General features: G+C 40.2%; 1 protein-coding gene across 1 annotated transcript in view; it reads left to right on the plus strand.

The window, feature by feature from the left end:
* LOC105479643 (ATP binding cassette subfamily G member 2 (JR blood group)) overlaps positions 1 to 25,966 on the plus strand; it is a 61,411-nt gene that overhangs the window by 9,007 nt on the left and 26,438 nt on the right. Inside the window, exons 2-7 of the mRNA XM_011737725.2 lie at positions 4,973 to 5,194; positions 10,567 to 10,626; positions 11,284 to 11,398; positions 11,977 to 12,129; positions 20,613 to 20,770; positions 24,179 to 24,330. Coding sequence (XP_011736027.2) covers positions 4,992 to 5,194; positions 10,567 to 10,626; positions 11,284 to 11,398; positions 11,977 to 12,129; positions 20,613 to 20,770; positions 24,179 to 24,330 — 841 coding nt within the window. The 5' untranslated portion in view covers positions 4,973 to 4,991. The remainder of the gene's footprint in view (positions 1 to 4,972; positions 5,195 to 10,566; positions 10,627 to 11,283; positions 11,399 to 11,976; positions 12,130 to 20,612; positions 20,771 to 24,178; positions 24,331 to 25,966) is intronic.

Below are 25,966 nucleotides of genomic sequence, written 5' to 3' on the forward strand. Positions count from 1 at the left end.
TTTTTTTTTTTTCCTATTCTCAGTTTTCATTCTATGTAAATGCTGTTTTAAGTTGCGCAGTTTGAGCGTTCTAATTGTAAAGAGTCGTCTATGCAATTAAGAGTTTGATAAAGAGTAAAAAAAAATTGAGAAATATGGTATCTTTAATGCAGATTATCATTTTTATAAGAGAGTACCAGCATATATTGAAGACAAATGGTTAAACTTCTCAAAAAAGTAAAAATGCGCCGGGCGCAGTGGCTCACACCTGTAATCCCAGTGCTTTGGGAGGCTGAGGCGGGCGGATCACCTGAGGTCAGGAGTTTGAAACCAGGCTTGACTACCATGGTGAAACTCCATCTCTACTAAAAATACAAAAATTAGCTGCGCGTCATGGCATCCGCCTGTAATCCCAGCTACTAGGGAGACTGAGGCAGGAGAATCACTTGAACCCGGGAGGCGGAAGTTGCAGTGAGCCGAGATCATGCCATTGCACTCCAGCCTGCGCAACAAGAATGAAACTCCATCTCAAAAAAAAAAAAAAAAAAAAAAGTAAAAACATGGCCTTGCTAGTTAGAAAGCAACAAGAGAGGCAAGGTATGAATAATATAGGTAGACCAGCAGGAAAGGGACAGCAGAGCTGGGGAAAGAATCTCCATATGCAAAGCCTTTCTGTCTTGTTTGAAAGGCCTTTTCGAGTTGGCTAAAATGCATAATCAGGCCAAATAACATGAATCGGGTGGGATCAGGTAAAGTGTAAAGCCATTTGGAGGCTTCCTTTTACTTAAGATCTTGGCAGGGGGTCTAGGACACAGAAAGAGGAAAAAAACTGGATTAGCATTAGCTGGTACTCCGCAAATAAGGAAACAGCAACAGGTGGGAGGTTGATTTTTGTTGTAGGGACATCTCGTCGTGTGATGGGGTATTTTCCTTGATATAAAAAGATGATGCTAATCCAATGAGACCAGGACACATGACCAGAAAGCTTCTGACCATGGGGAAGGACTGGTGTTTGCTTAAAGGTGGTTGTTACTTTTAGAGAGTTCCCTAAACCCAAAATACCATATTAATTAGAGACTGGGCACTTTGAGATGAGTCTGGTGCTGAGTTTTGGTATATTTTCTTTATTTAATCCTTACTGTATTTTTTTTCTTAGAGTAAGTGTATTGCTCCATATTGGTGTTAGAATTATAGTTTGTTTGGTTTTTTTTCCTTTGTTTTTGATGTAACGTGCGTCAGCTTGATGGTGTGCCTTGGTTATACCTGTCTAATCACTTGGTTTGTGACTCATGAATGACTAAGGCCCCGCATCTCCCTGAGGAAGATTGTTAGAATCCTGGCCAGGAATGAAACAGCTCCTGAGTAATGTGAATTACACATTTAATCCTATCACAATAAAGGCAAACTCTTTCTCTGCACGCACTTCTAAGATTGTGATTGTATTTATAAGTGTTACTCTCTGTCTTGTATGGGCATGGGTGATCACTCTTTCTTGGGTACTTTAGCTCTAGTTGTTGCCTTTTATTTGTGGAAACCTCACAAAAGTGTCTTTAAAATTTCCATCTTGAGTCAGTGAGCTATTTAAATTCAAGCAATAAGTTATTTAATACTCTTAAGAAGTCTTTAGAGAAGGTTAGAAAATGTCCTCAGTGGCTGAATGAACATCAAATGGGGATGACAGTAGGAAAAGTGATTGCTAGTGTTGGAATTGGTGTATTTTGGTTTCTGAATATATGGGGAGATGGTTTAAAACCTTCTTAAAGTAAAGGTGTGAAGTCCATACATTGCAGTTGTCTCTAGAGATCCCTGGGGAATTGGTTCCAAGACTCCCCTCGGACACCTAGATCCACATATGCTCAAGTTCCTGATATAAAGTGGCATAGTATTTGCATATAACATACATGCTTTGTTCCATATACTTTAAATCATCTCTAGGTTACTTATAATACCTAATACAATGTAAATGTTATGGCAATAGTTGTGATACTGTATTGTATAGGAAATAATGATGAAAAAAATTCTGTACATGTTCTGTACAGACACAGCCATCCATTTATATTTATTTTTAAATATTAATTTTTTTTAAGATGGGATCTTACTCTGTCGCCCAGGCTGGAGTGCAGTGGCGTGATCTCGGCTCACTGAAATCTCCACCTCCTGGGCTCAAGTGATCCTCCTGCCTCAGCCTCCCGAGTAGCTGAAAATATGGGTGTGCACCACCATACCTGGCTAATTTTTTGTATTTTTTATAGAGATGGGGTTTCACCATGTTGTGCAGGCTGGTCTCGAACTCCTGCGTTCAAGTGATCTGCCTGCCTTGACCTCCCAAAGTGCTGGGATTACAGGCGTGAACCACCACACCTGGCTTATTTTTAAATATTTTCGATTTGCGATTGGTTGAATCCTCAGATGCAGAACTCAAGGACAGGGCTGCTGACTGTACTTGCGCCTTCTCTTTCAATGCTTCAAGAGAATAGAATTTTGGCTAATTATTGCCATTCGTGTGTTCACAGATTGAAACGCAGCCATGTACCTTGAATTTGCTGGATGTCAGTCTTTAAATGGTTTTTACTTTTCCAGGCTCCAAATGAAGAGACTTGTAAATATGATATGTTTCTGGATTACAGAAGCAGTTCTTAGGAGATAACTTTGGTTTTTGGCAGTTTTATTATGATATGCCTAGATTTGTTTTTTTTTTTTGTATTTATTCTCTTCGGCGTTCCTAGAATTTCTTCAGTCTATGGCTTGATAGCTTTGTCAGTTTTGGAAAATACTGGCCAGTGTTTCTTCAAATACTGATTCTAAGTACACATTTTGCTACATTTTCTCTCCTCTCTCAGGTCTCCGGTTATGCTTATGACAGACCTTTTTCATCTTATCCCATATGTTTGTTATGCTCTTTTATGTAGTTCTCATTCTTTTTAATTAGGAGGTTTTTCCCCCTTTCATGGTAATAATTTTCATCATTCATAGTTTTTATCCTGGATGTTTTCTGTATACTAGTCTTCCAGTTCACTAAATTCTCTTTCCTAATTTGTGTCTAAATTAGGAAAGCTGCTGTTAAACTCATCTGTCAAATTCTTAATTTTCATTTGTTTTTGTAGATCTTGGTTCCTTGGTGAGAGTCTGTCTTGTAATTTTCTTAAACACGTCAATCTTTTGTTTTAATGTCAATGTCTGTTAACTCCAGTCTAGATTACTTGTGGGTCTCTTTCCATTTTCTCATTTCTGGAACATCAGGTTCTGTTTTTTGGCATGCCTGGCAATTTAAAAAATTTTTTTCATTATTTTTAAACTTATGATTCGTGAATCAGGCAGCCCTCAGAATCATAGCAGATTCAGAGAGATTCCCGATGCCTGGCAATTTTTTATTGAAAATCTGGATATCTTCTTAGAGAGTGGATTTAACCTTCTTCTAAAAGTCTGAGCAGATCGTCTTGATTGAGTAGAGGCTGGTTTTTTGATTTGTCCATATTCCCAAAGCATAATGCTTCTGGAATCTCTTTCCAGGGCTCCTCCTCTGCTAGGCACTTAACTCCAACAAAATTTTGTCTCCCTAGTGCTGACAGATGACAGACTGCTGAAATATCTGCCCAGAAATAGTAGTGACTTCAGTAAGCAGACTCATTTCTTTTAGCAGCTTCTTCCTGCTTGGTTTGTCTGAGATGTGCCCCAGGTGTGTACAATTTTTGTGTGCAAATACCCACCTCAAGAGGAAAGGGCACGCAGAATGCAGAGTTTGTTTCAGTGCTTCAGTCCCTCCATTCCATGATTTTGGTTCCTCATGTCCTGGCCGCTTTGGTTGCTTTTATCAGACAGAACTCTTCAACATTTCTTCTTACTTTTTTTTGTCTACTTTTGTCGTTGTGGTTAGGAGGACTGTTTGTTTGGAACAGCAACTCCATCATAGTCAGAGAGAAATTTTGTCATGGATTACTTTGACTTTTAAAAATTAAAACTACATTTATTGAAGTCAACACTTCAAACCTGTTTCACAAGCTGTTAAGCTCATCTTAAGGTCTTACTCTAATCTTTTTTGAGGCCTTTTGTAATTTGTTTAATGAAATATTTCACATTTTATTTATACATTTAATATTCTTTTTTGTTTTAAATTTTTACTTAACTTTTGGTTTGACTTACTTAATGATTTTCGTACCTAACTTTAAATCTTCCTAGAATTTAAATATGTTTGTTAATTAAGGAAATGATTATGTAATTGCAAACAGTTTTGTAGTTTACCTTCTTTGCTGATTGACGGTGCATAACAACTTACGACATAAAGTCTGGAGCTATAAATTCAGAGAAATGTCTCCTGTTTCTGACTGCTTGACTAAGCCCCTTTTGATAATAATGATGCTATAAACTCTGCAATTAAAAAGAAAAAGAGGTTCTTTTTTTTTTCCTTTGTTTTTGAGATAGAGTCTCGCTCTATTGCCCAGGCTGGAGTGTAGTGGTGCGATCTCTGCTCACCACAACCTCTGCCTCCCTGGTTCAAGCCATTCTCCTGCCTCAGCCCCCTGAGTAGCTGGGATTACAGGCTCACGCCACTACACCTGGCTAATTTTTATATTATTAGTAGAGACAGGGTTTCATCATGTTGGCCAGGCTGGCCTTGAAAAAAAAATACAGAGGTTCTGATGATGATCATGTAGTCTGTCCCTGCACTTGACTTATATGCTTTTCAAGCCAGACAGTTCTAGCCCTCATCCATCCTTTTCCTGCTTTATCAGTTTTTAGTAATTTTCATACTCTTCCTATTTACTTATTAGGAGCCATTTCACATGTAATTGGAGTTTATGCATTCCAAGTTGTGCCTGTCTTCCCATTTATATTTTTAGGATGTTCTTATCACAGTGGCATAGGCTGTTCGTTGGAAATGAAGCTACTCATTGCCACTCATTTAAAAATTGACTTGTTTTAAATGTATTGTCACCTAGTGTTTGCAATCTCATTTATCTGGACTATCAACTTACTGTTGCTTTTCTGTCTACAGAAAGATAAAAACTCTCCAGATGTCTTCCAGTAATGTCGAAGTTTTTATCCCAATGTCACAAGAAAACACCAATGGCTTCCCCATGACAACTTCCAATGACCGGAAGGCATTTACTGAAGGAGCTGTGTTAAGTTTTCATAACATCTGCTATCGAGTAAAAGTGAAGAGTGGCTTTCTACCTGGTCGAAAACCAGTTGAGAAAGAAATACTATCGAATATCAAGTATGTACATGAACTTGTAAAAAGACAGCTTTTTAATTTACCTACAGTGAACCTCACAGGTTTTGCATATTTCCAAGAAAGTGGCTATGAACATTTTTGTAAAAGTCTTTGCACAGATATACAGACATATGCTTTCATTTGTTTTGGCTAAACTAGGAGTGAAATAATTGGGTCACATTTAGGTATATGTTTAACTCTCAAAGTAACTGCCAGAGTTAAAAAAAAAAAAAAAAAAAAGTACCACATGTGGCTGGGTTCGGTGGCTCATGCCTGTAATCCCAGCACTTTGGGAAGCCGAGGCAGGTGGATCATGAAGTCAAGAGATCGAGAACATCCTGGCCAACATGGTGAAACGCTGTCTCTACTGAAAATACAAAAAATTAGCTGGGCATGGTGGCGTGTGTTTGTAATCCCAGCTACTTGGGAGGCTGAGGCAGGAGTATGGCTTGAATCTGGGAGATCAAGGCTGCAGTGGGTGATGATTGTCCCACTGTACAAATGGGTGGCAAAGTGAGAGCCTATCTCAAAAGAAAAAAAAAAGCATACTTTGTGAAGGTATTTTTATTTTGCTTATCTTTTAAAGCTAGTAGATTAATAACTTGATGCAATAGAAGTCTCATCTGCTCGAGGCGTCACACCTTTTTTTTTTTTTTTTTTTTTTTTTGAGATGGAGTCTCACTCTGTCACCAGGCTAGAGTGCAGCAGCACAATCCCAGCTCACTGCAACCTCCACCTCCCAGGTTCAAGTGATTCTCCTGCCTCAGCCTTCTGAGTAGCTGGGATTACAGGTGTGTACCACCACGCCCAGCTAATTTTTGTATTTTTAGTAGAGATGGGGTTTCACCATGTTGGCCAGGCTGGTCTCGAACTCTTGACTTCGTGATCCCCCCACCTCGGCCTCCCAAAGTTCTGGGATTACAGATGTGAGCTGAGCCACCATGCCCAGCCACGCATTTTTTTATGGTCAAATGGCATGTATTTCAGCAACAGATGAGTTCATCTTCACTGCGTGAATAGAACTGTGTTCCTTCCCAGGCTCATAAAAATGCAGTCAGATCTTGCAGTTCTTTCACGTTTTAGTTGAAAGGTCATCAAAGGTTGGTGTTTTTGCTGCTGGCATTTCCTGTTTAAGTATCCATGAGAAAGGTCATGCCTTTTTTGGCTGTAGTATTTCCAGTCTTTCTTCTATCTGCTGGCTCCAACTCTAAATACAGTTTCTGGGGGTAGATGAAGGGCTGCTGTCACTTACCTTATTTTTGATTTGTGTTTGATAGCAGCATCACCATTCAGATAGTCAATTACATTCTAAAAAAGCTGATGAGAGTTTTGATTTTGGTTTTTCCTCTGGACATTTTGTAATTTCACTTCTAGAACTAAGTCACTACAACCTGATTTCCTCTGTGGGAGGAAGAAGATAAAACAATCTGACCATGAGAATTTAAAAAGTTGTGATTCTTCTGTCTTAGGAAAAATCCTTCTCTTATGCTTGTTTGTCTCCATACCCAGCATTTGAGCTTTCCCTCACCAACGCTGAAGATCTTATGGAAAAAAGTTATTCATTCCCATAGATATGTGGATGTCCTGTTATTTTAAGATAAATTCATTATACTCTTGGACAATTTTTAATTAATAACATATTTTGAAATGATTTCAAATTTATTTATTTATTTTTTAGAGATGGGGTCTTGCTGTGTCACCTAGGCTGGAGTGTGGTGGTGCAATCATAGCTCACTATAAGCTCAGACTCCTGGGCTCAAGTGGTTCTCCCGCCTCAGCCTCTGGAGTAGCTAGATACCACAATGCCTGGCTAATTAAAAAAATTTTTTTGTTGTGGAGATGGGGTCTTTCTACATTGCCCAGGCTGGTCTTGAACTCCTGGGCTCAAGTGATCCTCCCACCTTGGCCTCCCAAAGCACTGGGATTATAAGCACGAGCCACTGCACCTGGCCTGATGTGAAATTTAAACCTTGCAGGAACATAACCCTTTTCATTCAGGTTCTCGCCAACATTTCACTGCATTTGTTCTCATCACTTTGTCTTTTCATGTTCCCATGGTCATTAGTGTTTTTTCTGAACCGTGTGAGTGCAGGCTGTCCACATGGTACTTCCTTCTCCCTAATTCTTCCAGTGTGTGTGTTCCTGAAATAAGGACCCTCTCCTGTATGACCACTCAGACATTGTCCAGGAGCAGCCAAGGGGAAATGTAGCCTTGTAAGGAAGGTTGTGGTAGGTCCTCAGGGCCTTGGGTCAACCATGCCCCTCCCATATTTGACTGCCCACCATATCCTGTCTCTTCAGTCTCGTTCAACATGGTATTTTCTTATCTCATCCCACCCCTGGTGATGTTAAAATTGATCACCTGGTCATGTTGATGTCTGTCAAACTTGGCTATAATGTCACCCTTTCCCCTTGGTAATTGATTAGTGTTATGAGGGGAGATAAGCTGACATTATTCCTGAACTCCATTCTACATTAAACTTCAGCTTCAGTCCCCACTGGATGGCTCCTGCCTGAATCAGCCACCACTATCATAGTTGCTAAACAGTGATTTTCTATTTTCATTATCTCTTAGTTTGTTTTACTGAAAGGAGAAACCTTCATCTGTCACCAGTATAGAGTCATGGATTTGTATTTTATTCAATTAATGCATTATTATGTTTTACCTTCATACTCTTATTGTTCCTGATTTGGTCAGTGGGAGATCTTTCAAGGTGGGTTCTTCCCTCCCTCCGTCTCTCATTCTTTGGATATATCTCCTCATTCTTTTTTTATTTTATTATTTTATTTTATTTTATTTTATTTTTTTGAGACGGAATTTTGCTCTTATTGCCCAGGCTGGAGTGCAATGGCGTGATCTTGGCTCACTGCAACCTCCAGCTCCCTGGTTCAAGCGATTCTCCTGCCTCAGCCTCCTAAGTAGCTGGGTTTACAGGTGCCCACCACCATGCCCAGCTAATTTTTTGTATTTTAGTAGAGACAGGGTTTCATCATATTGGCCAGACTGGTCTCAAACTCCTGACCTCAGGTGATCCACCCTCCTTGGCCTCCCAAAATGTAGGGATTACGAGCGTGAGCCACCACGCCCGGCCTCTTTTTGTAATTAAACAAATTTTATTAGAGACAAGGACTTACTTTGTTGCCCAGGCTGGAGTGCAGTGGCATGATCATAGCTTACTGCAACCTCAATCCCTTGGGCTCAAGTGATCCTGTCACCTCAGCCTCCTGAGTAGCTGGGACCACCAGCACATACCACCACTTCCAGCTAACTTTTAAGTTTTTTGTAGAGATAGGGTTTCACTATGTTGCCCAGGCACATCTCAAACTCGTGAGCTCAAATGTTCCTCCCACCTTGCCTCGTTCTTTGAATATTTACTTGGCATGGCAAGCAATTCCAGACTCACTGTGTACTTACCCTGCCTCAGACCTAGTATCAGCTGTTGATTTTTATGGAGGAGATATTTACAAAACCAAAATCTGGGTGTTTAAAATGCTCATTGCTATTGGGATGTCATTGCTTCTAGGTTTTCTCAGTGGAGTGAGACCTAGAGAATATATATATAATGCATATATGTCTACACACATGTGCATACACATACATGCATAACTTTAAAAAAAATTACCTCCCATGTGCAGGCGCATACAGATCTGGCCAAAGCAGGTGGGAGAGGAGCCTGGGGAGCAGTGGTGACCATTCCCACAGCACCCTGGGAGTTTCCATCTTTATCTTTCTGTGGCTGTCTTTGTATATGGATTAAAACCTATGGCTTCTCATTAATATCTCCAATTCTGATCTGAACCCTCAAGATTCTGTCTATATTTCCATGTTTGTAAAATCTCAAAAAGTGAAAAATCTAGCTCTAACTCACTAGAGAGGGTGGGAGATTGTTTATATTATGGAATAAGAAAATCAGCAAGTACATTAAGGATGTACTTCCTGATTTTTCTATTCCATAATATAAACAATCTCCCCATCCTCTGGCTATCTCTTCTTAACATTTTTTTTTTTTTTTTTGAGACGGAGTCTTGCTTTGTTGCCCAGGCTGGAGTGCAGCTCGGCTCACTGCAACCTCCACCTCCTGGGTTCAAGTGATTCTCCTGCCTCAGCCTCCCGAGTAGCTGGGATTACAGGTGCCTGCCGCCATGCCTGGCTAATTTCTGTATTTTTAGTAGAGATGAGGTTTTGCCATGTTGGCCAGGCTGGTCTAGAACTCCTGATCTCAAGTGATCCACCTGCCTCGGCCTCCCAAAGTGCTGGGATTACAGGCGTGAGCCACCACGCCTGGCTGAATTCTCCTTTCTCCAGTTCCTTATCTACTTATCATTCTACTTGGTATCTTTAGGATAAAATCAAACTATTTGCCATCTTCTTGGGTCTCAGCACAGTCAACAGTGCCATAATTTTTTCCACCTTCCTACTCTGTCTGAATATTCACTCCCCCAGACATCCACTTTGTTTGAAACGTTTTTATGTCTGTACCACGTCTTCATATTCTTAAAGGATACCCCTACCAAAGTGATGTCTTCTTCTTCTAAACTTGGAGTTTTCCAGTGTATTTATCTGACTCTTAACAAGGAAGAAAATGATATATCTTGAGGATATATCTTTTACTTTTCTAAGTGGATTAAGGCTTTTTTTTTCTTTCGGTCATGTTTTCTTTTTATCCTGAAGTGCTTTATCCTAGCCTCGATTTCTACTTAGATGTTTCTTGGACTGATTAGATTTTAGCAGTGAGAATACTTCTACCAGTATTCCACAAATTAGCGACTTATTAATTGTGTAGAATTTTCCTAGGTAGCAAATGAGATCACTTGAAGATACAGTACTGATAATCAAACGGTACTCAGAACATGCCATGTATTTCACACTGTGTTAAGAGCAGTTAGTGTAACAAGGATGTTTCATAAGAATCTGTTAGTTATTTCAAGGAGCATTGAATGTTGAATATCATCTTCCAGAAAATATAAATGGGTTAGAGAATAAGTGAAAGGAATTTAGAGGAATCTATGCCATTTTTCTTGTAGGACTTGACCAGTGATTAACATCCATTGTATATTACACATCAAATCAACAATCTTTTTTTTTTTTTTTTAAAGTAGAGACAGTGTCTCCCTATGTTGCCTAGACAGGTCTTAAACTCCTGGCCTCAGGCAATCCTTCTGCTTTGGTTTCCTAAAGTGCTGGGATTACAGGCCTGAGCCACCATGCATGGCCTGTTTTTTGTTTGTTGGTTTGTTTTCTTTAAGAGTTGGTTTGTGCTTGTTTTCTGTTTGTAATTTCATCAACCTTCATTGAGTACATTCAGTGCAGACCCTAAATCAATAGAACCTGATCTAAAGTGGAATAGTAAATCAGTCTGTTTTTGTGTTTGCAGTGGGATCATGAAACCTGGCCTCAATGCCATTCTGGGACCCACAGGTGGAGGCAAATCTTCGTGAGTATAAGAGAGTATAAGTAAGCTTTTTCTGTGCACTTTTAATGTGCTTTTAAAATCCACTTTTCTGTGTGTGTGACCAGGTGTTTATTGAGCATTTGCAATGCATGTCAGGTCTGGTTCTAGGTGCTGTGGATAACTGTAGTTGTGTGGTTTTGTCCCAAGGACCAGGTAGTCTTATTAGGTTAGCTTTACTAATAGGACTTGATAAGGTGATTGACATGTAGCAGTTGACCATGTTATCAGCTAATAGGGAGGAAAAAGAATGGGAGAATGTTAAAAGTAGGGAAAGGGAGCAGAAGATGTAAGTAAAGGCATGAGTCTTAGATAAAAGAACACATTGCCTGTGTTGGTACCTCCAAGGTCAGACAGCTGGGAGGGCCATTTGGGAGATCTGTACTTGATCAGCCAATAGTGTCTTGCTTTATGTTTTGGGGCTTTATTGTAATGTACAATGAAAAGAGAAAGATGAGAATTTTTAAAAGCATAATTTTAGTTAAACCATAGAATTTCTTGACCAGTTAGTTTTCTAACTAAAGCAGAATTTGGATTCAAAGTAGCCATGGAATATATAGCCTGTGTTGGAGGGAAAAAAACCCACAACATATATATGCTCTTATAGGTTATTAGACCCACAACGTATACGTCCTCTTATAGGTTATTAGATGTCTTAGCTGCAAGGAAAGATCCAAGTGGATTGTCTGGAGATGTTCTGATAAATGGAGCACTGCGACCTACCAATTTCAAATGTAATTCAGGTTACGTGGTACAAGTAAGTATTAGTGGGTTTGCATTTTCTGTTTCCTCTGTTTCTATATGGGTAAGTGCCTTGGCTGATAGTTCAGTGTGCTTCCAGTTGATTATGTGACATGTTCCTAGAACTGACTTCCTTTACAGCAGCTTTTCTTAATTTCGCATAGACACTTATGTGAAAAGGCAGGGAGAATCTGGAATATGGCCCTTGTAAGGACAGTGATACCAATTCTCGTTTTTCTATCATTTCTAAAAGATACTACTTTTATCCTTTTTTTGCCTTTCCTTCATCTTTCTTTTCCCCTAGCTTAGAAAGATATTTTAGCAAATCCTTGTATGAAGCAATCTGGAAGTGTCTGCTGGTAGTTAACATAATTACTTGCATTCTATTTGGGTGTACAGATAGGGGGTGAAAATGATTATAGCAGGCTTTGCAGACATCTATGGGGTTAACTGTCATTTGCAGAACTGCAGGTTCATCATTAGCTAGAACTTTACCTTAGTTATGTTATTTTTGTGGATTATGTTACATATACTAAACAGTCGTGGTCTTAGAAAAGACTCATTATGTCTCATTAAAATGCTATTTGTCTTAAGGATGATGTCGTGATGGGCACTCTGACGGTGAGAGAAAACTTACAGTTCTCAGCAGCTCTTCGGCTTCCAACAACTATGACAAATCATGAAAAAAACGAACGGATTAACAGGGTCATTCAAGAGTTGGGTCTGGATAAAGTGGCAGACTCCAAGGTAATGTGGAAAAACTGAAAGCACCGTGATCAGCATAAATAGGACCTCCCCGTGTGGATAAAACGACTCTGATTCAGAGGTTTCCTGTAATGTGTATGGTCAAAAGTGATTGCTTTCCGTAACAATGAGAAAAGCAGCTTGTTACATAATATGAATGTGGAAATTAACCTGGAAAAAAATCTTCACAGTGTTTGAATTGTGCACCTGAAGTGATGTGGTGTTGTATGTGAAAGTGTTCCTCACCTGCCCTTTCCTTATGCTCCTCCCCCACCTTATGGCTTAAGTCATGTCTCATTCCATATCTGCACTAACTTTTCTTCTTCCTCTTTTAATCTTCCTCCTTTCAGTCACTCTTCCTCCAAGGGAATTTGTTCCATTGCTATTGAGGTGTATTTCTGGGATTGATAAGTGATGAGAGTCCAAGGATTCTTGCTCTGTATCAGCAGTCCCCAACATTTTTGGCACCAGGGACTGGTTTTGTAGAAGACAGTTTTTCTATGGACCAGGGTAAGGGGGATGGTTTTGGGATAATTCAAGTGTATTACATTTATTGTACACTTTATTTCTATTATTATTTCATTGTAATATACAATGAAATAATTATACAACTCATCATAATACAGAATCAGGGGGAGCCCTGAGCTGGCTTTCTTGCAACTAGAAGGTTCCATTTGGGGGTGATGGGAAACAGTCATCAGGCATTAGATTCTCATAAGGAGCACACAGTTTAGATCCCTTGCACGTGCAGTTCACAATAGGGTTTGTGCTCCTATGAGAATCTAATGCCTCCACTGACCTGACCGGTGGAGCTCAGGCAGTAATGCAAGCATTGAGGAGCCGCTGTAAATACGGATGAAGCTTTGCTTGCTCACCTGCTGTGCATACTGGTTCCCCAGGAGTTGGGGACCCCTGCTCTATATATTTCAGTTCGCTGTAATTTGGCTTCCAAAATTATATTTGGTCAAATTAGGATTTATTTCTCATTTGTGTAGTGTGGTTTTTTTATAGCCTTTCTTTTGATGGTTTTGTCTCTCATTCCCTCCCTCCTTCTCTGCCTCTTTTTCTTCTGCCAGATGTTTACAGACTTTTGTATGCTAAGCTGTCTTTTAGGTTCTAGAGATACAATTGTGGGCAAGAGAGACAAAGTAACACCTCCTCTTGTGGGTTGGAGAGGATCGTGAAGAAAAAAAATGAAACGAATGAATGAACTTTACAATTGATTAATAGGTATGGAAGATTTGCTGAGAAGACATTTGAAGCTTTGGGTGAAAATGAGCTTTTTGCATTGTAATGCCTGTAACATAATCCCCTGTGGTATCCCTTACTTAGAAGCAATGAAGAATGAGATGTGCTAATGGTCTATACTTCATATTATGCTTTCTGACAATATTTTCTGTTCAGGGTGTTTTACTGTATTTTGTTTGGAAGAGTAACTCTGAGATGCCACCATCACCACTTATTTCCACTTTATGGGTTTTCTTTGCTTCGGTTTTGTTTATTTATTTGATTTTATCTTTCCAGTAAGGCGGTTTATTCCACTCTGTTCTTTACCTTCAGGCAGCCATTGCCCTATGTTGCTTGTTAGGATTTCTAGGGAAAACAGACTGTGAAGGCACAGCTATTGACTTCCTAGTTTATTTATCTAAATGACTGAAGCAATACATTTAAAATATTTACTTTTTATGAAATTTTAAACATAACAAATGTAGAGTGAATTGTCTGATTACTATAGTAATTATATGGTTATAGTATAATTAATATAATAACAAAACTATTAATATCATTTACATAGATTTCCCAGTTATTAACCTTAGGTATATGGGGTCAGTTTGGGAAGCCTCATGGTAATTAAAAAGGTGTTAATACGGTATGAGAGAAAGTGAACTTTCCTAGCTACGGAGCCCATGCTTTTACTGTAAGTCCACCTGGACACTGGGAGGGGAGAGAGTGTTAGAAGGCTAATACATTATAGTTGCTTTCACATTTTCTTCTCCTGACTTTATCTCCCTTTTTAGACTGTGATTTCACCATGTCACCTATCTTTTAGCGTTCTGAACTTCAAACTAAATATTTGACTCGGTAAGGAACAAACTGTTAACAGCAGGTGCTTTTTTTTTGTAAATTTTATCTTTTATTAAAGTTCTGGGATACATGTGTAGAACCTGCAGGTTTGTTATATAGGTATACATGTGCCATGGTGGTTTGCTGCACCTGTCAATCCATCATCTACATTAGGTGTTTCTCCTAATGCTATCCTTTCCCTAGCCCCCGACACCCCGACAGGCCCCAGTGTGTGATGTTCCTCTCCCTGTGTCCATGTGTTCTCATTGTTCAACTCCCACTTATGAGTGAGAACATGTGGTGGTTGGTTTTCTGTTCCTGTGTTGGTTTGCTGAGAATGATGGTTTCCAGCTTCATCCATGTCCCTGCAAAGGACATGAACTCATTCTTTTTTATGGCTGCATAGTATTCCATGGTGTATATATGCCACATTTTCTTTATCCAGTCTATCATTGTGGGCATTTGGGTTGGTTCCAAGTCTTTGCTATTGTGAACAGTGCTACAATAAATATATGTGTGCCTGTGTCTTTATAGTTGAATGATTTATAATCCTTTGGGTATATACCCAGTAATGGGATTGCTGGGTCAAATGGTGTTTCTGGTTCTAGATCCTTGAGGAATCGCCACACTGTCTTACACAATGGTTCAACTAATTTACACTCCTACTAACAGTGTAAAAGCATTCTTATTTCTCCTCATCCTCTCCAGCATCTGTTGTTTCCTGACTTTTTAATGATCTCTTTTCTAACTGGCGTGTGATGGTATCTCATCGTGGTTTTGATTTGCAGTTCTCTAATGACCAGTGATGATGAACTTTGTTTCATATGTTTGTTGGCTACATAAATGTCTTCTTTTGAGAGGTGTCTATTCATATCCTTTGCCCAGTTTTTGATGGGGTTATGTTTTTCTTGTAAATTTGTTTAAGGTCTTTGTAGTTTCTGGATATTAGCCCTTTGTCAGATGGATAGATTGCAAAAATTTTCTCCCATTCTCTAGGTTGCCTGTTCACTCTGAAGATAGGTTTCTTTTTTTTTTCTTTTCTTTTTTCTTTTTTTTTGTGCCGTGCAGAAGCTCTTTAGTTTAATTAGATCCCATCTGTCAATTTTGGCTTTTGTTGCAGTTGCCTTCAGTGTTTTAGTCATGAAGTCTTTGCCCGTGCCTGTGTCCTGAATGGTATTGCCTAGGTTTTCTTCTAGGGTTTTTACAGTCTTAGGTCTTACATTTAAGTCTTTAATCCATCTTAAGTTAATTTTTGTATAAGTTGTAAAGAAGGGTCCAGTTTCAGTTTTCTGCATATGGCTAGCCAGTTTTCCCAGCACCATTTATTAAATATGGAATCCTTTCCCCATTGCTTGTTTTTGTCAGGGATGTCAAAGATCAGATGGTTGTAGATGTGTGGCATTATTTCTGAGGCCTCTGTTCTATTCCATTGGTCTATATATCTGTTTTGGTACCAGTACCATGCTGTTTTGGTTACTGTAGTCTTGTAGTATAGTTTAAAGTCAGGTAGCGTGATGCCTCCAGCTTTGTTCTTTTTGCGTAGGATTGTCTTGGCTATATGGGCTTTTTTTTGGTTCCATATGAAATTTAAAGTAGTTTTTTCTAATTCTGTGAGGAAAGTCAATGGTAGCTTGATGGGGATAACATTGAATCTATGTATTACTTTGGACAGTATGGCCATTCTCATGATATTGATTCTTACTATCCGTGAGCATGAAATGTTTTTCCATTTGTTTGTGTCCTCTCTTACTTCCTTTAGCAGTGATTTGTAGTTCTCCTTGAAGAGGTTCTTCACATCTTTTGTAAGTTGTATTCCTAGATATTTTATTCTCTTTGTAGCAATTGTAAATGGAAGTTCATGATTTGGCTATTATTGGTGTATAGGAATGCTTGTGATTTTTGCACATTGATTTTGTATCCTGAGACTTTGCTGAAGTTGTTTATCAGCTTAAGGAGATTTTGGGCTGAGACAAAGGGCTTATCTAAGTATACAATCATATCATCTGCAAACAGAGACAATTTGACTTCCACTCTTCCCATTTGAATACGCTTTATTTCTTTCTCTTGCCTGATTGCCCTGGCCAGAACTTCCAATATTATGTTGAATAGGAGTGGAGAGAGAGGGCGTCCTTGTCTTGTGCAGGTTTTCAAAGGGAATGCTTCTAGCTTTTGCCCATTCAGTGTGATGTTGGCTGTGGGTTTGTCATAAATAGCTCTTATTATTTTGAGATACATTCCATCAATACCTAGTTTATTGAGAGATTTTAGCATGAAGGGGTGTTGAATTTTATCAAAGGCCTTACTGCATCTTTTGAGACAATCATGTGGTTTTCATCGTTTGTTCTATTGTGTGATGGATTATGTTTATTATGTTCAACCAGTCTTGCATCCCAGGGATGAAACCAACTTGATCGTGGTAGGTAAGGTTTTTGATGTGCTACTGGATTTGGTTTGCCAGTAGTTTGTTGAGGATATTTGCATTGATGTTCATCAGGGATATCGGCCTGAAATTTTCTTTTTTTGTGTGTCTCTGCCAGGTTTTGGTGTTAGAATGATGCTGGCCTCATAAAGTGAGTTAGGGAGGAGTCCCTCTTTTTCTATTGTTTGGAATAGTTCAGAAGGAATAGTACCAACTCCTCTTTGTACTTGTGGTAGAAATCGGCTGTGAATCCATCTGGTCCTGGATTTTTTTGGTTGGTAGGCTATTAATTACTGCCTCAATTTCAGAACTTGCTATTGGTCTATTCATGGATTCAACTTCTTCCTTGATTAGTCTTGGGAGGGTATATGTGTCCAGGAAAATCCATTTCTTCTAGATTTTCTAGTTTATTTGCATAGAGGTGTTTATAGTATTCTCTGATGGTAGTTTGTATTTCTGTGGGATCAGTGATTATATCCCCTTTTTCATTATTTAATGTATCTATTTGATTCTTCTCTCTTCTTTATTAGTCTAGCTTGTGCTCTATCTATTCTGTTAAACTTTTCAAAAAACCAGCCCCTGGATTCATTGATTTTTTTGAAGGTTTTTTTCCTGTCTCTATCTCCTTCAGTTCTTCTCTGATCTTGGTTATTTCTTGTCTTCTGCTAGCTTTTGAACTTGTTTGCTCTTGTTTCTCTAGTTCTTTTAATTGTGATGTTAGGGTGTCGATTTTAGATCTTTCCCACTTTCTCCTGTGGGCATTTAGTGCTATAAATTTCCCTCTAAACACTGCTTTAGTTATGTCCCAGAGATTCTAGTATGTTGTGTCTTTGTTCTCATTGGTTTCAAAGAATTTATTTATTTCTGCCTTCATTTTGTTATTTACCCAGTAGTTGTTCAGGAGCAGGTTGTTCAGTTTCCATGTAGTTGTGTGGTTTTGAGTGAGGTTTTTTTGGTGTTTGTTTGTTTGTAGGTGTCTATTAGGTTCACTTGGTCCAGAGCTGAGTTCAAGTCCTGAATATCCTTGTTAATTTTCTGTCTTGATGATCTGTCTAATATTGACAGTGGGGTGTTAAAGTTTCCCACTATTATTGTGTGGGAGTCTAAGTCTCTTTGTAGGTCTCTAAGGACTTGCTTTATGAATCTGCATGCTCCTGTATTGGGTGCATATGGATTTAGGATAGTTAGCTCTTCTTGTTGCACTGATCTCTTTACCATTAGGTAATGCCCTTCTTTGTCTTTTTTGATCTTTGTTGCTTTAAAGTCTTTTACCAGAGACTGGGTTTACAACCTCTGCTTTTTTTTGCTTTGCATTTGCTTGGTAGATCTTCTTCCATCTCTTTATTTTGAGCCTATGTGTGTGTTTCATATGAGATGGGTCTCCTGAATACAGCACACTGATGGGTCTTGACTCTTTATCCAATTTGCTAGTCTGTGTCTTTTAACTGGGGTATTTAGCTCATTTACCTTTAAGGTTAATATTGTTATGTGTGAATTTGATCTTGTCATTATGATTCTCATCATTATGATCCTGTGAATATGATATTAGCTGGTTATTTTGCTCATTAGTTGATGCAGTTTCTTCATAGTGTTGATGGTTTTTACAACTTGGTATGTTTTTGCAGTCACTGGTACCAGTTTTTCCTTTCCATATTTAGTGCTTCCTTGAGGAGCTCTTTTGAGGCAGGCCTGGTGGTGACAAAATCCCTCAGCCCTTGCTTGTCTGTAAAGGAATTTATTTCTCCTTCGCTTATGAAGCTTAGTTTGGCTGGATATGAAATTCTGGGTGAAAAATTCTTTTCTTTAAGAATTTTGAATATTGGTCCCCACTCTTTTCTGACTTACAGGGTTTCTGCAGAGAGATCTGTTGTTAGTCTGACAGGCTTTCCTTTGTGGGTAACCCAACCTTTCTTTCTGGCTGCCCTTCATATATTTTCCTTCATTTCAACCTTTGTGAGTCTGACGATTATGTGTCTTGGGGTTGCTCTTCTTGAGGAGTATCTTTGTGGTGGTCTCTGTATTTCCTGAATTAGAATGTTGGCCCATCTTGCTTGGTTGGGGAAGTTCTTCTGGATAATATCCTGAAGAGTGTTTTCCAACTTGGTTCCATTCTCCCTGTCACTTTCAGGTAACCAATCAAACGTAGGTTTTGTCTTGTCATATAGTCCCATATTTCTTGGAGGCTTTGTTTGTTCGTTTTCATTCTTTTTTCTCTAAGTCTTCATGCTTTGTTTCATTAAGTTGATCTTCAATCTCTGATATCCTTTCTTCCACTTGATCGATTTGGCTATTGATACTTGTGTTTGCTTCACGAAGTTCTTGTGCTGTGTTTTTCAGCTTCATCAGGTCATTTATGTTCCTCTCTAAACTGGTTATTCTAGTTAGCAATTCCTCTATCCTGTTTTCAATGTTCTTAGCTTCCTTCCATTGGGTTAGAACATGAACATGCTCCTTTAGCTCAGAGGAGTTTGTTATTACCCACCTTCTGATGCCTACTTCTGTCTATTCATCAAACTCATTCTCCATCCAGTTTTGTTCCCTTGCTGGCGAGGAGTTGTGATCCTTTGGAGGAGAAGAGGCATTCTGGTTTTTGAAATTTTCCGCCTTTTTGCATAGGTTTTTCCTCATCTTCATTGATTTATCTAACTTTGGTCTTTGATGCTGGTGACCTTTGGATGGGATTTTAGTGTGGACATCCTTTTTGTTGATGTTGATGCTATTCCTTTCTGTTTGTTAGTTTTCCTTCTAACAGGCCCCTCTGCTGCAGGTCTGCTGGAGTTTGCTGCGGGTCCACTCCAGACCCTGTTTGCCGGGTTATCACCAGCAGAGGTTGTAGAACAGCAAAGATTGCTGCCTGTTTTTTCCTCTGGAAGCATTGTTCCCAGAGGGGCACTCACCAGTTGCCAGCCGGAGCTCTCCTGTATGAAGTGTCTGTCGACCCCTGCTGGGAGGTGTCTCCCAATCAGGAGGCACAGGTGTCAAGGATCCACTTGAGGAGGCAGTCTGTTCCTTAGCAGAGGTCTAGCACTGTGCTGGGAGATTCACTGCTCTCTTTAGAGCCGGCAGGAACGTTTAAATCTGCTGAAGCTGTGCCGGCAGCCTCCTGCTCTGTCCCAGGGAGGTGGGAGTTTTATCTATGTGCTCCTGACTGGGGCTGCTGCCTTTCAGAGGTGCCCAGGCTAGAGAGGAGGGATCTAGAGAGGCGGTCTGGCTACAGTGGCTTTGCTGAGCTGTGGTCAGCTCCACCCAGTTCAAATTTCCTGGGGGCTTTGTTTACACTGTGAGGGCCTACTCAAGCCTCAGTAATGGTGGACGCCCCTCCCCCTACCAAGCTCAAGCATCCCAGGTTGACTTTAGACTGCTGTGCTGGCAGTTAGAATTTCAAGCCAGTGGATCTTAGCTTGCTGGTCTCTGTGGGGCTGGGATCCACTGAGCTAGACTAGACCACTTGGCTCCCTGACTTCAGCCCCCTTTCCAGGGCAGTCAACAGTTTTGTCTCGCTGGCATTCCAGGCGCCACTGGGGTATGAAAAAAAAAACTCCTGCAGCTATCGGTGTCTGCCCAAATGGCCGCCCAGTTTTGTGGTTGAAACCCAGGACCCTGGTGGCGTAGGCATCCATGGGAATCTCCTGGTGTGCAGGTTGTGAATATCATGGGAAAAGAGCAGTGTCTGGGCTGGAATACACCATCCCTCATGGCACAGTCCCTCACGGTTTTCCTTGACTAGAGGAGGTACTTTCCCGACCCCTTGCGCTTCTATGCCTCACCCAAGGAGGTGCTTTGTAATCAGGCTTAGTTACTGACCAGCTGTGACCTGAACCTAAGTTTACTCATCTGATAAAAGAGATACCTACTTTATCTACCAGGTATCCACTTACTTGCTGTTCAGAATAAATGAACTTAATGAGATAAAGTGTCTCTTACAGGACTGGCACATGTTAGGAGCTCACCAAACGGTAGTGACTGGTTGTTATCATTGACAATTATAATATTTGTGATTTAGGTTGGAACTCAATTTATCCGTGGTGTGTCTGGAGGAGAAAGAAAAAGGACTAGTATAGGAATGGAGCTTATCACTGATCCTTCCATCTTGTTCTTGGACGAGCCTACAACGGGCTTAGACTCAAGCACAGCAAATGCTGTCCTTTTGCTCCTGAAAAGGTAAATGCTATGGGAACATTATCTTTAGTTAATATCTTATCACTACTGTGTCCCAGATATTCTTGGTGCAGGGGGTTCAGAAATGATCAAAACAATTTCTTCCTCTTCTGTTGGAGGGAAAGTCAGTTGACAAGTGAAAAGCATTATCAAGAAAAACAAAGCAGGTAAGAGTGTAGGGAAGGATGGCTGTGGTGAGGGCGGGGGCAGGGTTGGGCCTGTTTTGTGCTCTCTTTAGCTTCTTAACACCAACAGACACACACATACACATTTTGTCTATCTCTCTGCTCTATAACACTGAACATTTTGTAGTTTTCTGAGTAGACCTTTTTATTTCACATCTTTTTCATCTTATTCTTCCACCTTCAGTGCTTTTTCTTCTTAACTTTCTCCTGTTGGGCCTTTTTTACTCTGTTTATATCATCTTCAGACTGGGTTGTGAGTCTCCCATTTTGCTTACAAGGAATCCTTAGCTTCTTCTGTTTCATATTGTACTGAAATTGTTGACCTACTAGCCTGATCCTCTTTGAGGCAAAATGTCTTTGTATACATGCTAGCATACAGTAGGTTCTTAGAAAATGTTAAAATTGAAATGACTCTTCACATAAAATATTTGGAATAGTAACAGTTTCGAACAGTGATTTTGGCCCTTCTTGTACCTGTGTATTGTTATTATAATTGTTACAAATATTATTACAATTCAAGGTGAGATTTGGGTGGGGACACATATCATTCTACCCCGGTCCCTCCCTCCCAAATCTCATGTCCTCACATTTTGAAACCAATCATGCCTTCTCAAGAGTCTCCCAAAGTCTTAATTCATTTCAGCTTTAACTCAAAAGTTCACGATCTAAAGTTTCATCTGAGACAGGGTAAGTTCTGTCCACCTATGAGCCTGTAAAATCAAAAGCAAGTTAGTAACTTCCTAGATACAATAGGAGTACAGGCATTGGGTAAATACATCTGTTCCAGATGGGAGAAATTGGCCAAAATGAAGGGGCTACAGGTCCCATGTAAGTCCGAAATACAAAGGGGCAGTCAAATCCTAAAGCTCTGAAATTATCTTCTTTGATTCCACATCTCACATCCAAGTCACACTGATGCAAGAGGTGGGCTCCCAGGGCCTTGGGAGGCTCTGGCCTTGTGGATTTTCAGGGTACAGCCCCTCGTGTGGCTGCTTTCACAGGCTGATATTGAGTGTCTGTGGCTTTTCCAGATGCACAGTGCAAGCTGTTGGTGGATCTACCATTCTGGGGTCTTAAGCTATGATGGCCCTCTTCTCACTACTCCACTAGGCAGTGCCCCACTGGGGGCCCTGTGTAGGGGCTCCCACCCCACATTTCCCATCTGCACTGCCCTAGCAGAGGTTCTCCATGAGGGCTCCATCCCTGAAGTTGACTTCTCCCTGGACATCCAGGTATTTCCCTACATCCTCTGAAATCTAGGCGAAGGGCAGGCCTAACACTACATGGAAGCCACCAAAGCGTGGGTCTTGCACCGTCTGAAACAACAGCCTGAACTCTCTGTTGGTCCCCTTTAACCATGGCTGGAACATACGGCACCAAGTCTCGAGACTGCACAAAGCAGCAAGGCCCTGGGCCTGGCCCAGGAAACCATTTTTTCCTCCTATGCCTCTGGGCCTGTGATGGGTGGGGCTGCTGTAAAGACCTCTGACATGCCCTGGAGACATTTTCCCCATTATCTTGGTGGTTAACATTTGGCTCCTTATTACTTATGCAACTTTCTGTAGCAGGTTTGAATTTCTCCTCAGAAAATAGATTTTTTCTTTTTTATCACATCATCAGGCTGCAAATTTTCTGAGCTTTTGTGCTCTGCTTCTCTTTTAAACAAAAGTTCTAATTTCAAACCATATATTTGTGAGCGAATAAAACCGAATGCTTTTAACACACCCGAGTCACCTCTTGAATGCTTTGTTGCTTAGAAATTTCTTCTGCTAGATGCTCTAAGTCATCTCTCTCAAGTTCACAGCTCCACAAATCTCTAGGACAGGGGCAAAATGCCACCAATCTCTTTGCTAAAACATAGCAAGAGTCACCTTTATTCCAGTTCCCAACAAGTTCCTCATCTCCATCTGAGACCACCTCAACCTGGACTTGATTGTCCATATTACTATCAGCATTTTGGTCAAAGCCATTCAACAAGTCTCTAGGCGTTTCCAAATTTTCCCACATCTTCCTGTCTTCTTAGCCCTCCAAACTGTTCGAACCTCTGCCTGTTACCCAGTTCCAAAGTGGCTTCCAGATTTTTGGGTATCTTACAGCAGCATCCTACTCTACCAGTACCAATTTACTGTATTAGTCTGTTCTCATGTCTGCTAGGTATGTCTGCTAATAAAGACATACCTGACACTGGATAATTTATAAAGGAAAGAAGTTTCATGGACTCACAGTTGCACATGGCTGGGGAGACCTCACAATTATGGCAGAAGGCAAAGAAGAAGCAAAGGCATGTTGTACATGGCGGCAGGCAAGAGAGCTTGTGCAGGGGATCTCCCATTTATAAAACCATCAGATCTCGTGAAACGTTTTCAGTACCATGAGAAGAGCATAGGGGAACCGCCCCCATGATTCAGTTATCTCCACCTGGCCCTGCCCTTGATACGTGGGGGTTGTTATAATTGAAGGTGAGATTTGAGTGGGCACACAGCCAAACCTTATCAACCTGTAAGTCATAACTCCTGTGAAAAGGTAAGTTAGCACTATTTTGGCCATGGACTTAGACCAGAGATTAAATCCCAGCCTTGTCTCTTACTAACAGTGATCCCTTGGCCAGTTGCTTGATCCTTTAAGACATATTTATAAAATGAGGGTAATAATAATAATATTAGAACTGCCTCATAACAATACTGTGAAAATTGAAACGAAGTTATCTCTAAAGTATTTAGCAAAGACATAGTAAGTACTCAGTTATGTTAATTGCATTATTAGGGCAGAAGAGTGAAAACCAAGTTTTAAAGAGCCAGAAGACCTAAATGATAAGTCAGAATGAGATATATGACTGTTTTAATATGTAGTCCATGGTTAGTTCTCAAACTTGAAAATACTTGCAGATTACCTGGGTTGCTTCTTAAAATGCAGATTCCCTAGACCTACTCCCAGAGATTCTAATTCAATGTCTGGGAAGACTGTTCTAGAATCTGCATTTTTAATAACCATTCTAGTTGATTCTAGATTGTCAATGCAACATACTTTGAAAATTCCTATTCTGTTTTAATAAAAGCTTTGAATTTAGGTTTCCTAACTATAGGTAAATAATATGAGATGAAAAGTTAGCAAGACAAAGTCAAGTTGAACTAGAAGCAAACAATCTAAAGGCAAGAATAGAATATGTTACCAAGAAGTACAAGTTTCAGATATTTAATGACTCATTATTGTCTCACTTTTAACCTAGGATGTCTAAGCAGGGACGAACAATCATCTTCTCCATTCATCAGCCTCGATATTCCATCTTCAAGTTGTTTGATAGTCTCACCTTATTGGCCTCAGGAAGACTTATGTTCCATGGACCTGCTCAGGAGGCCTTGGGATACTTTGAATCAGCTGGTATGGTTGACTTTTTTATGCTGTAAAACCCTTCATTAATAGAATCCTGAAGGAGAGCAAAGAGGGTGTGCAGGAGTGCTGTTTGGTCTTTGGGTAGACATACCATGAGAATCTGTCACTTCAAAATATGTTTGATCCATTTGGTGCTAGTATTTTTCTTCATTGTGCACCACAGCTTGTTATTTAGGTATCTTTCTTGTCTTATTTGAATGTGTATTCATGTGTGTATGAGTATTTCTGCTGGGCCTATATTCTGCTTCCTAGTTATAGTGACCATTTCTTAAAAGCTCAGTAATTAATATGTTGGCCCTTTAGCTAGTTATTCTGTCACTTGAACATTTTTGGAAAGGCCTAATATGGTTGTCTTCTTGACCATATAACAGATGAGGCCTTATAATTTTTTCCCCGTGCACATGATGTTGGTCTGCCCTGATGAGCACTCATGGAGATGCTACTTAATTGTATTTATTTTTATTTTTATTATTTTGAGATGGAATCTCGCTCTGTCATCCAGGCTGGAGTGCAGTGACGTGATCTTGGCTCACTGCAAGCTCCACCTCCTGAGTTCACACCGTTCTCCTGCCTCAGCCTCCTGAGTAGCTAGGACTACAGGCGCCTGCCACCACGCCGTGCTCATTGTTTTGTATTTTTTTAGTAGAGACGGGGTTTCACCATGTTAGCCAGGATGGTCTTGATCTCCTGACCTTGTGATCTGCCGCCTGGGCCGCCCAACGTGCTAGGATTATAGGTGTGAGCCACCGCGCCCAGCAAGTTTTGTTTTTTAAGGTTTGTTTGTTTTTTTCCTTTGAGATGGGATCTCACTCTGTCACCCAGGCTGGAGTGCAGTGGCACAATCTTGACTCACTGCTTGAGCCTCAACCCCCCGGGCTCAAGCCATCCTCCCACCTCAGCCCCCCAAGCAGCTGAGACTATAGGCACATGTCACCATAGCTAGCTAATTTTTGTATTTTTTGTAGAGTCGGGGTCTTGCCATGTTGCCCAGGATGGTCTCAAACTCCTGAGCTAAAGCAATCTGCCATGGCCTCCCAAAGTGCTGGGATTACAGGTGTGAGCCACTGTGCCCGGCAGACACTACTTAATTTTCTGGTAACTGTAGATTGCAACTTTAGCCCTTGAGTGGGTATTGGTCAATAGAGTGGTTAGTCCTAAACCTGACTTAGATGGACCAAAATTTCTAACAATCTTGGACTGCATGGTTCTTTTTATTTTAAATTGAAATGTGTGATTTTTAAAATTTTAGATAGAAATGTGCGAGTTTTTTTTAATGGCTTGTGCGGTCTGCCTCATTTTAGAGATATTTGGATATGATTATAAATGATTCCCTATGATCCTAAATACAATTTTAGATATTCATTGACCATGTTTCTTAGTTTTTAAAAAAGGAGATTAACTAAGAGTCAGACTTCAGGCCACACTGAGTTCAGATGATCTCATCATCTGAAGCTGAACGGTTCAGGTGTGCTGTGCTGGCCATGTTCTATCGAGAATACTGCTCAGGGGTTTTGTTCTCTATTCAGAATTATAGCAGCACAGCAGTTGATTTGGATTTCGGGATTAATTAATTAATTAATTTACTTTTGAGACAAGGTCTCACTCTGTTGCCCAGGCTGGAGTG

The sequence above is a fragment of the Macaca nemestrina genome, chromosome 3 (genome assembly GCF_043159975.1).
Source record: "Macaca nemestrina isolate mMacNem1 chromosome 3, mMacNem.hap1, whole genome shotgun sequence".
NCBI classification, from domain to species: domain Eukaryota; kingdom Metazoa; phylum Chordata; class Mammalia; order Primates; family Cercopithecidae; genus Macaca; species Macaca nemestrina.